The sequence below is a fragment of the Pelodiscus sinensis genome, chromosome 2 (genome assembly GCF_052426305.1).
Source record: "Pelodiscus sinensis isolate ZL-2025 chromosome 2, ASM5242630v1, whole genome shotgun sequence".
NCBI lineage: Eukaryota > Metazoa > Chordata > Testudines > Trionychidae > Pelodiscus > Pelodiscus sinensis.
This window is the reverse complement of record NC_143053.1, coordinates 252,967,308-252,979,846: the sequence shown is the minus strand read 5'-3', so window position 1 is coordinate 252,979,846 and position 12,539 is coordinate 252,967,308. Positions and strand designations below refer to the sequence as shown.

At 46.2% G+C, this 12,539-nt stretch overlaps 1 protein-coding gene across 2 annotated transcripts in view; it reads left to right on the top strand.

Annotated features, from left to right (window-relative positions):
- Positions 1-2,214: 2,214 nt before the first annotated feature.
- LOC102450627 (vasoactive intestinal polypeptide receptor-like) overlaps positions 2,215-12,539 on the top strand; it is a 43,671-nt gene continuing 33,346 nt past the window's right edge. The window contains exon 1 of one of the 2 annotated variants that reach the window (XM_075922881.2): positions 2,215-2,352. In XM_075922881.2, the coding sequence (XP_075778996.1) occupies positions 2,320-2,352 (33 nt within the window). In that variant the 5' untranslated portion in view covers positions 2,215-2,319. The remainder of the gene's footprint in view (positions 2,353-12,539) is intronic. The other variant, XM_089776805.1, reaches the window with a different exon arrangement.

The window sequence follows — 12,539 nt, the reverse complement described above, 5'->3', positions numbered from 1 at the left end:
AATTCCCCTCATTTGGAACGGAGGACAGGGTACAGTCTGGGTCTTCTCTTTTCAGGTAGCTCTCCCCCCCCCCATCTTTTTTTTTTGGCATCGAGAGACAGACTCCGTCCCCGAGCACTCTTACATAATGACCCTCTGATACATACATCATGGAGGCAAGCCCCCCTCCTCCTTTGAGTGGGGGGGGGGCAGCATTTCAGCATCAGTTTATTCACTCAGATGGCGAATTCTGCACTAGCCCAGAACAATGAGGATGAGGATGGATGATTAATGACATGCAAATTAACACTTCCATCCATTTGATCTTAAAGGGCCCCATGCAGTGCAGCAGAGTGTGGCTTAGTGTGCTCATGTGCTGAGTCCCACCACAATTATCCTGAAGGCATATGGGGGATCTTATGAAGCAAGAGGGTAGAAGGATCCTGGGCAGTCTGCAGAGGAAGGATGATTCCGGAACTTGGGATGCTATGGGGGGTGGGGGGTAGGGGGAAGAGAGGCAGCTGGATGAGTTTCCCTGGGAGATTTTGGGGCTTAGGGAGATATTGAGAGGGGTAGGATGTAGGCCCCAGGAAAATGAACAGAAGGCAAAAACGTGTGGGCTCGAGGAGATCCGAGGGATAGGGAGAATTTTGGGGGAGTTGGACGAGGAAGGATGAGGCCTGTGGGAATCCTGCCATATTTTGTACCCAGGTGCCCACATTGTCTTATCAAAGACGACTCTCTAGCTCTGTGAGGGTGTGTCTGCACAGCAAAGTTATCTCAGGATAATGGCTGTTATCCAGAAATAACTATGAGAGTGTCTACACAGCAATTCTGTTATTTAGAAATAATTTCAAAATAATGGATGGCTTATTCCGACTCCTGTAAGCCTCATTCTACAAAGAATAACACCTGGGGTGTGTCTAGACTACATGCCTCCTTCGACGGAGGCATGTAGATTAGCCAGATCAGAAGAGGGAAATGAAGCCGCGATTAAAATAATCGCGGCTTCATTTAAATTTAAATGGCTGCCCCGATCTGCCGATCAGCTGTTTGTCGGCAGATCGGGGCAGTCTGGACGCGACGCGCCGACAAAGAAGCCTTTCTTCATCGGCACAGGTAAGCCTCGTGAAACCAGGTTTACCTGTGCCGATGAAGAAAGGCTTCTTTGTCGGCGCATCGCGTCCAGACTGCCCCGATCTGCCGACAAACAGCTGATCGGCAGATCGGGGCAGCTATTTAAATTTAAATGAAGCCGCGATTATTTTAATCGCGGCTTCATTTCCCTCTTCCGATCTGGCTAATCTACATGCCTCCGTCGAAGGAGGCATGTAGTCTAGACACACCCCTGGTGGGCTCGTCTACACTGGCTCCTTTTCCGAAAGGGGCATGTTAATTTCACAGGTCGTAATAGGGAAATCCGCGGGGATTTAAATATCCCCCCCGGCATTTAAATAAAAATGTCCGCCGCTTTTTTCCGGCTTTTAGAAAAGCCGGAAAAGAGCATCTACACTGGCCCCGATCCTCCGGAAAAAAAGCCCTTTTCCGGAGGATCTTATTCCTACTTCAAAAGGGCTTTTTTTCCGGAGGATCGGGGCCAGTGTAGATGCTCTTTTCCGGCTTTTCTAAAAGCCGGAAAAAAGCGGCGGACATTTTTATTTAAATGCCGCGGGGGATATTTAAATCCCCCGCAGATTTCCCTATTACGACCTGTGAAATTAACATGCCCCTTTCAGAAAAGGAGCCAGTGTAGACGTAGCCATTCTGAAATAGCTATTTTGAAATAAGGCATGTGTAGATGCTCCACATCTGCTCTTTCAAAATAGCCCCTCGCCAGGGCTGTTCTGTTATTTCTCCTGGGGCTCTAAATCGAGATAGCACGTCTACATTAGAGAAGCCTGCCTTGGATTAATTTTGAGGCTTCTCTGCCCTGTAGACGTGCTATAAGCTATTTCGGAATAAGTATGGCTCCTGCCACGCTTGGGCCTCAAACACACCCCGCCAAGAGGCCACCAGACCAGGGAGCCAGCGGGGCTGTGAGAGGCTGGGTCTGGGGCCAGGCAGCGCCGCTGCTCTGGGGGGCAGGCGGTTTGGGGGGGGCAGGGGAAGAGCTCCGTGTTTTGGGGAGATCGGGGGTCGCTCCTCGGCGGGAGGCGACCCAGCGCTCCCCGCCCCCCCGGGGGAAGGCGAGAGGGGGTTTGGAGGGGGCGCGCCTGCACCCTTGGGGAGGGAGCTGCAGCGCGATCCGGAGGAGGCAGGGGCGGGACTCGGGAGGTGGGGACGGGCTGAGCCCCGGCTCCGGCAGGCAGAGCTCGGAGGAGGCGCCGGCAGCGGCCGAGGATGCGGAGTTTCTGCTGGGTGTTGCTCCCGCTGGTGAGTCCGGGCGCGCTGCGCTGCGCTCCGCGGGGCAGGGAGGGCGCAGGGGGCTGCCGCGGCGGGTGCATCTCACATCGGGACGGGACAGTCGCTCCGCGCCCCCCGCCTCTGTCTCTCCCGCACTTGCGCTCCCATCCGGACCGGGGGCACCTGCCCTGTAGCTTTCCCTCTTCCCTGCTGCTCCGGATCTCACACCCGCCTGTGGGGCTGAGAACCTCTCCCCCTCTCCCCCCACACGCACACACCTTGCCATGCTGCTGGGGAACAGCCAAAAAGGGCTGATGAACATCATCCGTCAAATGCTAAAGAATTTGCACAAGTTAGAGCGAGTCAGGACTCCTCTTCCGCGGGTGGAAGCTTTGCGTGCAATTTAGGGCCGGCAGAGCCTTTGATTAGCCGTAGATTGTCCAATAAGTATTTTAAAGAGACCCCCTAGAAATAGGCAGGGCATCCAATTCCCAAATTCAAGTGGAGACCCCAGTGGTGAGCAGGGGGAGGAGAACTTTGCTGCGGATGCAGAAGGTGTGCAGTGGTGAAAGTAACTGAACATTTCTTGCAGGTACTATCCTATTATCAGAGAGGTAGCCCTGTTAGTCTAAATCTGCAAAAGCGGCGAGGAGTCCTGTGGCACCTTATAGACTTACTGAAGTGTAGGAGCATAAGCTTTCGTGGGCAAAGACCCACTTCGCATCTGACGTCTTTGCCCACGAAAGCTTATGCTCCTACACTTCAGTTAGTCTATAAGGTGCCACAGGACTACTGTCCTATTGCAACCTGGGTCCCTGCTAGCTCTTTAAATAGCTCCCTGCTGGCTTTAGCTGGAGCTTAGTCATCTCTTGCCAGAGCTGCACACCAGGGCACACCGGCTTACTTTCCCTTCTAGAGGGGTGTATTTCCTTCACCCCTCCAGAGGCGCAGAACACATGCAGTTCCACTGAGCTCTGACCCTGTTCTGCTGAATACCTATAGCGATATTAAGCACCAGGTTGTGTAACTGTTAAATTCAGAGAGGTGTTGGCATCACTCTCCATGTGCCCGCACAGCGAGCAATAACGCCTGTGCAGAGTGACTTCTGGATTTGAATCTGTGTTCATAAACGCTGTGACAAGTCTTGGTTCCCCACTATTGGTATTACGACTTTTCTGTTTGGGGTCCGTCATGGCTGGGATGAATGTGCTTTACACATCTGTGCAGTGCTGGTTGTTATCTTTCCAAAGTATTGTAACAGACAGTGTGAGCCGTAAACACACCTGTCACCTGGGATTAAACGGTAGAAATTCCTGCTTGACAGCTTGTAGGTACAGCGTCGCCGTTAGAATAATTTTGTCACTCACATCTGGGCCTCTGACACATCTGTGAGGGGAATCATTGCGCTAAGAATCAGCCATTTTTTAGGAGAAATTTTAGCTTCTAAATAGGAAGTGCACAAAAACCCCAAATCTAGAAGGTGTTTACAGAAAGTTAATGTTTCCTTCCTGTGCCAGAAGATCAAGTTAGAATGGAAGAATAATTTCAACAAGGATCCTTGGAACAAAGATTTGTCCAGGCATGAAAATAAACCAGAGGCCCAATCATGCAAGATGATGAAAACTTCCTTTGTGACACTGATCACCCTCAATTCCCATCCACATCAATAATTGCATGTCTCCACTAGGAAATTATTTCAAAATAACTGATTTGGAAATAATAACTCCCAGAATAACTATTTCAAAATAGCGAGTCCACACTACAGGGAAGCTCTGAAATTAGTCGGAGGCAGGCTCCATTCATGTGGACGCGCTACCTTGACTTAGAGCCTCAGGAAGTACTGGGGAGTAATTAGTTTGAATGACTCTGGGGAGTAGTTATTTTGAAATATCGGCACCGGAGCATCCATGCTACCATTATTTTGAAATGACTATTTCAAAATAAATGTTATTCCCCGAGGAAAGCAGGAGTTATTATTTCAAAATAACCAACCTGTTAATTCGAAATAATGGGATTAGTCATGTGGATGCTTCACTTGCTATTTCAAAATAATTCCCTAGTGTAAACCAGGGGTAAGTGTTGAGTGCTTCACAGAAGATGCTCACCAGCTTGCAGTCAGGCCAATATCAATGCTAACACTGTTCTTTATGCATATGAGCAGGGCTCGACAAACTATGTAATCTACTTGCCCGGGGCGAGTAGATTACAACCCGGAAGAGCCGGGTTCGGGCAATCTTCACATGCACAGAACGATCTGCGCACGTGCAGATCGCCAGACAGTGCGGCTGGCAAGCAGGGCTCGCCGTGGCTCGGCGAGCCCTGCATATGAGAGTATCACCCAGACACTCAAGTGAGATAAGGTCCCCAGTGTATAGGCACTGTACAGATGGCTAGCAAGTGGCACTGTCTGCCATAAGGAGCAGTAGGGGAAACAGTTACAAAAAAGGGATTTGACTTGCACAAGGTCACAGACCAGTTGAATGCCCCATCTGCAGGACTACACAGGCCTCTTCAGTCAAAAAGCAAATTTACAGAATAAACAGCTCTCCCTTTGAATCAGCTGAATGAAGATAATTATTGTAAACAAGGAGGGGTTGCTCCTGAGGCACAGAGATATCTTAATCAAGCATTCAGTGGAAAAATAGAAACAGAGCTTCTACTGACTAACGCAATCCCTGCTGGTAGGACATGCTTAACTCTCTCTAGGGTCTTCTCCTCCCTTCCTTGTGCATCCCCTCTCCAAAGAACTGTGGGTATGCAGTGAATATCAGATTGGGCCTGTAATGGCACTAGGTGTTACACATACGCATGCCGAGAGGGGAAACGGGGCAGTGACAGGTAATATGGATCTTGGAATGCTAATGATTTCTTTTTTAAAGCACCAATGGTTATTAAATGTGACCTACTTTGGTATACATTCAAGTTATTGCACTTCATTTTCCTTCCTTCCTCCAGGTTATAGTTAAAAAAGGTGTGTTGCAATGTTCCCTCTAATCTCTTCCAGCCATGTATAATTTTTTCCATCCATGTGAAGAATAAATGTTTATGTGCACTAAGGCATGTGCAAATTGTGCACCACCACTAGAAACAAAACACCTACCCGTGGGATCTCTGTTAATCAGCTGGGCAACATTTGAATCTCTCTTGAGCAGCCCCACACGCACATGGCTTACAGGGACAACGGTGTTATATATATTTACATACAAACTACAGCCATATATCGATATCTACAATGTTTCTGCACATATATAGCTGCAAACCTATGTACACTTGTATCTATATGCATAGATCTATGCAGTTTAGATATAGGCAGATAACTAGATATAATCTGATACAATTGACACATTCAAGCTTTGTGCCAACCTTTTAAAAACAATCTCAAAAAGTTATTGCTTAAATGGAGCCTATAAGGCAGACAGTGGATCAGCTTGTCTTCCTCCATAGGTAATCAACTCCAGAAAGAGGAAAGATACATGGAAAATGCCCCCTAGCCTGTCGTGTTCACTTGCAAATGACTCTTGAAATAATCTAATTAACAGACTGGAGAGAATGACCGGACACATGTGGTTACATAGTGAGCATTGTGGATCAAGACCTAGCAAGCAACAGACAGGAAGGTCTTTGGATCGTAACCCAAAGGGGAGTCAGTAAAAGTTACTTTAAAAAGGGAGGCTGAGATCATGATGTTTAATGCTACTCAGAACCCAGAGGCAGAACGGGTTGAATAAGAGAGAACCACAATGGACCTTTACCCATTTTTAGAACCACATCTCCTGGGATGTACCCCTGCTGCTGCTTTAGAAATGTTTGGCCAATGTGCATAGTTTTAACATTCTAGGGCTTTAACCACTGGGATGTGCTGCCTTTTATAGTTACTAGGCTAAGCTGGGAAAAAGGTCTTGTAGCTCAGAAAGCAAAGCAGCTGCAGGTTTGGAAATAGCTCCTTACAGCAATTCTGGAAAAAGCGCAGATTCCTGACTCATGCAGCAAATAGCGCACTAAGCAAACACCATCAGCGTCACTTACAAGTGTACATTTCTGTTTTGCCCAAAGTCAAGTCTGTGTTTATATTAGATTCTTTAAACAGGCCCTGCCAGGTTCTGTGATGGGGTAAACAAACCCCCCTTGGCTGCAAAGGGTTTAAGTTCACCACAGTCCATTTTCAGCCTGGCCTGCCACACTTGTAATGACTCTAGGGCCTATGAAAAGGGGGCAAGATGGACTCAGCTGCAGCTGGTTCAAAAGGAGAGCAGATCAGATGCTTGTGCTTGGGGAGAGAAGCTGGCTTGGCTTGGAATCTCAGGAGGACTGTAACTGATCAGAACCTCCTTAACAGAGTTGTTGACTCAAGTCCCACGACTTGAACTCGAGTCCGACTTAAGTCGCCGAGGTGACTCCACTTGAGACTCAACTCGGGTTCATTGTTTGTGACTTGAGACTCAACTTAAGACTTGCTAATTTTGTTAAATCGACTTGGTGAAAAAATGGTCCGAAAATGCCGATATTAATGGCTTGTACAAAAATGACTTGACAGTTTTTAAATTAAGACTTGGGACTTGACTCGAAAGTGACTTTAGGGACTCGAGACTTGACTTGAGACTTGAACTGTAGTGACTTGAGACTCGACTTGGACTTGACAATGACGATTTGAAGACAACACTGCTCCTTAGAGTGAAGGAAGGCCCTACAAGGCATTCTTTGGATTTCACAGGGACATGCTGATGGTGGTAAAGAAAAACCCAGGCAGGGAATGCCCCACTTGAGGCGAAGTCTGAGAGCTGAGCAGCTGGCTGAATAACACCAGAGGGGCAGAGAACTAAGCCCAGCAGTTCCATATTGGGATGCACTGTGGACTCTTCTACCCGGAGCAGGGAGAGGGGGTGTTGAACTTTCACAAGGACCTGGCCACAAGGCTGAGTCACAAGCCACTGCAGATGGCTGGAAACTCTAGTGAGGAAACTGCAGTGCCCTGCCAGGTGGGTGAGCAAGGGTGGTGATGATCTGGTGAAAGAACTAAACTTCAAACCCAGTCAGACTGACCTCCACATGGTAGGACAGAGACTAGAAGATGGACAGCAAGCTAATAGAACACCTCCCTTCCATTTCTAAGCTCCGGGAATGAATGGACAATGAACCTGGCTGGTTACCTGGGGCAGAATCATGTTACACGCGGCACGGAGTCCGCACTAGCGGACATTTAAAAATGGCGGCGCCCGGCTTTATGCAAATGAAGCCCAGGAAATTCAAATTCCGGGCTTCATTTGCAACTTCGGTTGCCTACATTACCACCCTAGTTCAAACTAGGGTGGTAGTGTAGACATACCCTCAGTCTTCTCTTTTCCAAACTAAAACCCAATTCTTTCAACCTTCCTTCATAGGTCATGTTCTCTAGACCTTTAATCATTCTTGTTGCTCTTCTCTGGACCCTCTTCACATCTTTCTTGAAATGTGGTGCCCAGAACTGGACACAATACTCCAACTGAGGCCTAACCAGTGCAGAGTAGAGCAGAAGAATGACTTCTCGTACCTCGCTCAGAACACACCTGTCAATGCATTATAATGCATAATTATGTTGGGCTGGGCTGGGCTGAGAGAAAAGGTTCAGAAAGCCTCCTGGAGCAGGCAGGTGTTTCTTGGAAGTCTCCCACCCAAACTCTGGCCAGACTTGACGTTGTTCAGTTGATGAGACCTGAGAGGATCACAGCCCAAGGAGATACAGCTTGTGATTTTGCTCTTTTTTTACAGACAAGCTGGCATGTCACAAAGCAAACAAAATAGAGTATCATGTCCAACCCTATTTGCATAATGCTGCAGTTTGCAGTGCTCTAAACTTTTTGATGTTAGGAATATGACACAAGGTTGGACCCTAGTTCTGCAAGGCTCTGGCGGAAGGTTTTCTATCAAACTCCTCCCTAGCATAGAAAGACATCCTTTGTTCAATGCTGAGCTTTCTAAAGGAAGATGGAAGAATGATCCAGTAGTTAGGCCAGTAGGAGTTCAAGTCCCTGCACTGACATAAGCTTCTTGTGTAACACAGGCAAGTCACTTAAGCCTGGTCTACAATACAGCAGAAGGTTGACTTAAGATACACAACTCCTGCTATGTTGATTAGATAGCTGGAATTAATGTGTCTTAAATTACATTTCTGTGCTGTCCACACAGCAGGAGGTTGACAGGAACAAATGGTCCTCTTGAATTGTCATACTTAAATTGGGGTACCCTCTGAGTTTGATTTAGCAGGTCTATACTAGACACGCTAAATCGAACCTCGGAAGATCAATCTTCAACATAGTGTAGACATGATCGATTTTCTGCGTCAATCTTTCACATAGTGTAAACATGACCTTAGGGACTAGATAGTCAAAGGTTCACATGGTACTTAGGTGCTTCACTCCTCTTGGGTTTCAGAAGCTAGGTGCCTCTGCAAATTTGTGCCTTGGTTCCCCAGCTGTAAAGTAGGACACAGGGGTATTGTGAGGATAAATGCTGAAAAGCTTCTGAGGTTTCAGATTCAATGATTGCAGGGGCCATGTAAGTACCTTAGATGGATTGAGACCAATGTGAATTGAGGACATGCAGCAGCTTGCTGCCCTCAGCCCTGAATTGTTCCTGTTCATCATTTAAGATGAATAACCAAGGATTGTGTAAAGAACAAGTGAGAGACAGTCAGCAACAGCAGATGATGTTCTGGCCAGAAGGGTTTTCACGGAGTGCAAAATAACTTTTTCTTTTCTTTTTCTTTTCTTTTCTTTTCTTTTCTTTTCTTTTCTTTTCTTTTCTTTTCTTTTCTTTTCTTTTCTTTTCTTTTCTTTTCGCTTGAGGAAGGCCAACTAGTTTAACATCATCTCTGATCATTAATTTCTCACTGGGGCTATGTCTACACTGCAGGTATTTGTCGGCAGAGAGTATGCTAATTAAGTGCTCATTAGCATTTGTCATGCTGTCATTTGCATATTCTCTGCCCATGCTTTTTGTGCAAGAGGTTTTGTCGTGTAGACGGGTGCATTTTGTGAAAAAAACCTTTTGCACAAGATCCCTTATGCCTCAAAAAAGGAGATATACAGGATCTTGCACAAAAAGGTTTTTTGTGCAAAACGGACTCGTCTACATGGCTTGTTTTTGTGCAAAAACCTCTTGAGCAAAAAGCATTGGCAGAGATATGCAAATGACAGTGTGACAAATGCTAATGAGCACTTCATTAGCATACTCTCTGCCTACAAATACCTGCAGAGTAGACATAGCCTGGGGTGCTGTATTTCTAAGGGAAGTTTCCATCTCTTCTTTTATAACTGTGTTTGTTTTCAGTGAGGCTACACGCTCATTCGCACCCAGCACCAGCACTGTTTTTGTTTCTTGCTAGGCAGGCCTTACACAAGACTGCTTTTGGACTTATGATGATTTGCCAGCACTGATGAGAGTCAGTGATGATCATTAACATATGGGATGGTCCATGCCAAAGGCCTCTGGGCATCTTAACAAAAAAAAAGACGTTTACCAGTTTATTTCCAAAATGATATTATATGGCAAGAGACCCCTTGTTAAAATGTTGATGTTCTAATTGCTCATAATCATAGCCTGGTTAATCTTAGTCAAATGGTTGGATAGGTGGCTCCTAAGAGAAATTGTAGACACAGAAAGAATTTGGGATGAAGAAGCACAAGGTGACATACTTCCTCGAAAGACCGTGTGAGCCATCTCAGCATGGTGCAAGGGCAATATTGTTTTGAGGGTGTTTCTTTGAAAGGAAATGTGTAGCTATTAAAGAATTCTCTTTTGGTAAGAGAAGGGAAATTAACATGAGAGCAGGTTGACTATTTCCTGCTGAAAAAAGTTTTCAGTGGAAAATGGCACTTTCAAGACCCCTTTATTTCTTTTATTTATTGTAAAAAGTGTCTGCTTTCCAAGGAAATCTTTGGCTTGTTACTGAAAAAATACCAAGCACCTGAAAACTGAAAAGTTTTCAACCAAACTCCATCAGCCCAACATGTTTCACCAAAACCCCAACATTTAAATTCATACATGTCAAAACTTTGTTTTCATTTTTTCTATCAAAATTGAATGTTTTGGTGTTCCTGAATTGAAATGGTTCATTTTGGGCTCAGTTTGGCATTAAAGCACATCCTGCTGAACAGGGCCATCCTTAGGATTTATGGGGCCCTCGGCAGTACTATTAAACTGGTGCCACTACGCCCAACGACAGCCCGATGCGATTTTATAATTTTCAGCAACACACTAATGAAATAGTTTTAAAGCATAAACAACGAGGAGTCCTGTGGCACCTCATAGACCAGTGGTCGCCAACCTTTTTACACCCAAGATCACTTTTTAAGTCTCAGAACAGGCAAAGATCTACCGCCCCGCCCCTTCCTTGAAGCCACGCCCCTTCCTTGAAGCCCCGCCCTCTCTATTCTCCTGTCCATCACTTGCTATCCCCTGCTCTTATACACTCTGTTAAACAGTTTATTTTTAATTATGCAATATATAAAATTAAAATCACGTTTATAGTTATGAAATAAATGGTCTGTTTTTAATTCATGCTATTTAAATGTCAAATGAAGCATTTACAATTATAAATTCTGTTCTGTGCTATTTTGTAAATCTAAAATCCAGTATTGAGAATTATATATTTTTTCTTCCAATAACAAAGTCTCAGTGTGACACCTGTGACTGAACAGTATCTGCCAGTGTCTTGAAATCTGGGTTGTAGTCTGAGATTGCTAGTTGTATATAGTCCATCAGATGGGCATCTGTGATCCTGCGCTCAGCCTGGGAAGCACAGCTGGAGCTAAACGCAGCCTCTCTGAGCTGAGCGCAGGGCAGCCAGGCTGAAGGAAAGAGAAGTGGCTGCCCGGCCAGCTGGCCATGGTGCTCAGACAGGGTGCACCAAGCTCCACGTGGGCAGGCACAGAGGAGAAGCCGCCAATCAGCTGGAGCGCGGGGCAGCCTCTTTCAGCTGAAAGCCACAGTCAGCTGGCTGGGGTGTTTCAGCCCTCCTGACCTCCCAGCTCCCACCATTCCTCGCAGCTACACCTGTGTTATTGCTCGGTGAGTAGCTGCTCCTCAAATGAGGAAATCTAATGTAAATGTACTGCACAGGCGCGCAGTTCAGAGGGCTCAAGAGCTACTCTTAGAGCCCCTGAGATCTACCAGTAGATCGTGATCTACTGGTTGGTGACCACGGTCATAGACTAACAGATGTATTGGAGCATAAGCTTTCGTGGGCAAAGACCCACTTCGTCAGATGCCTCAAGTCTTAAAGCACATTTTAAACTACGATCCTGTCGAGTAACACAGTCAATTCAGAAATGGACAGGACATAACTAGGATTGGCAAATGCTTGTTAAATGGCTTCATTATTACTTGAATGGCTCTTTTGCGGGCTCAGTGGTCTGCTCATAAGTCTGGCAGGCTTTATCAGTTTTAAATTAACTAGCTCCTCTCTGGAGGAAGCAGAGCCACAGAGAAGGGATTGGAAGACAGGCAGGAAGGGGTGGTGGATGTACATTAAGACCCAGTGGTGCCCCAAATTTTCAGGTGCCCTATGCAGCTGTAAATTCTGCAGATGGGTAAGGATAGCTCTGCTGCTGAGCAACTGCCCTGGCACCTTCTGAGAATTGCAGTTCTAATGCATCATGCCTCCATTTTTCCAGTCTATAGGCTGCACTTAACAGCCTAAGTACATCTCCCATAATGCACCTGGTCTTAGTAGCAGTGGAATGGGGTGATGGAAAGGGGAAGCAACAGAAGCCTGAAGCATAATCAAGTTAGGGATTGCTTAGTGACAGCTGCCTTAGAATACCATGGATGAATTGGATAGGTAATGGAATATACAGCATCTTAATTCTCAAAGCTCCAAGAGACACAAATAGACCTGAGGTTAGACTTGCACAATAACAATGCTGAGAGAGACCTTTTACGTTCCTCCATGGGGGAAGTCATTGGACCACTGAGTTTAGAATTCCAACAGGTCCAACCCGATTAATATGGTAATGCAGGGACATGCGGCATCCACAGGAAAGGAAGTCTCTCTTTCAGGAAAGGGATCAAGTGTTAAAATGCCCAGCAAGCCCACTTGACCTCAGATTAATGCTCAGGCCAGGTCTACACTCATAGGGAATGTCGAGGCAAGATATGCAACTCCAGCTCTGTTAATTATGAAACTGGAGTTGACATACCTTGGTTCACGTTTCCCCACTGTCCCAACAGCAGGAGACTGA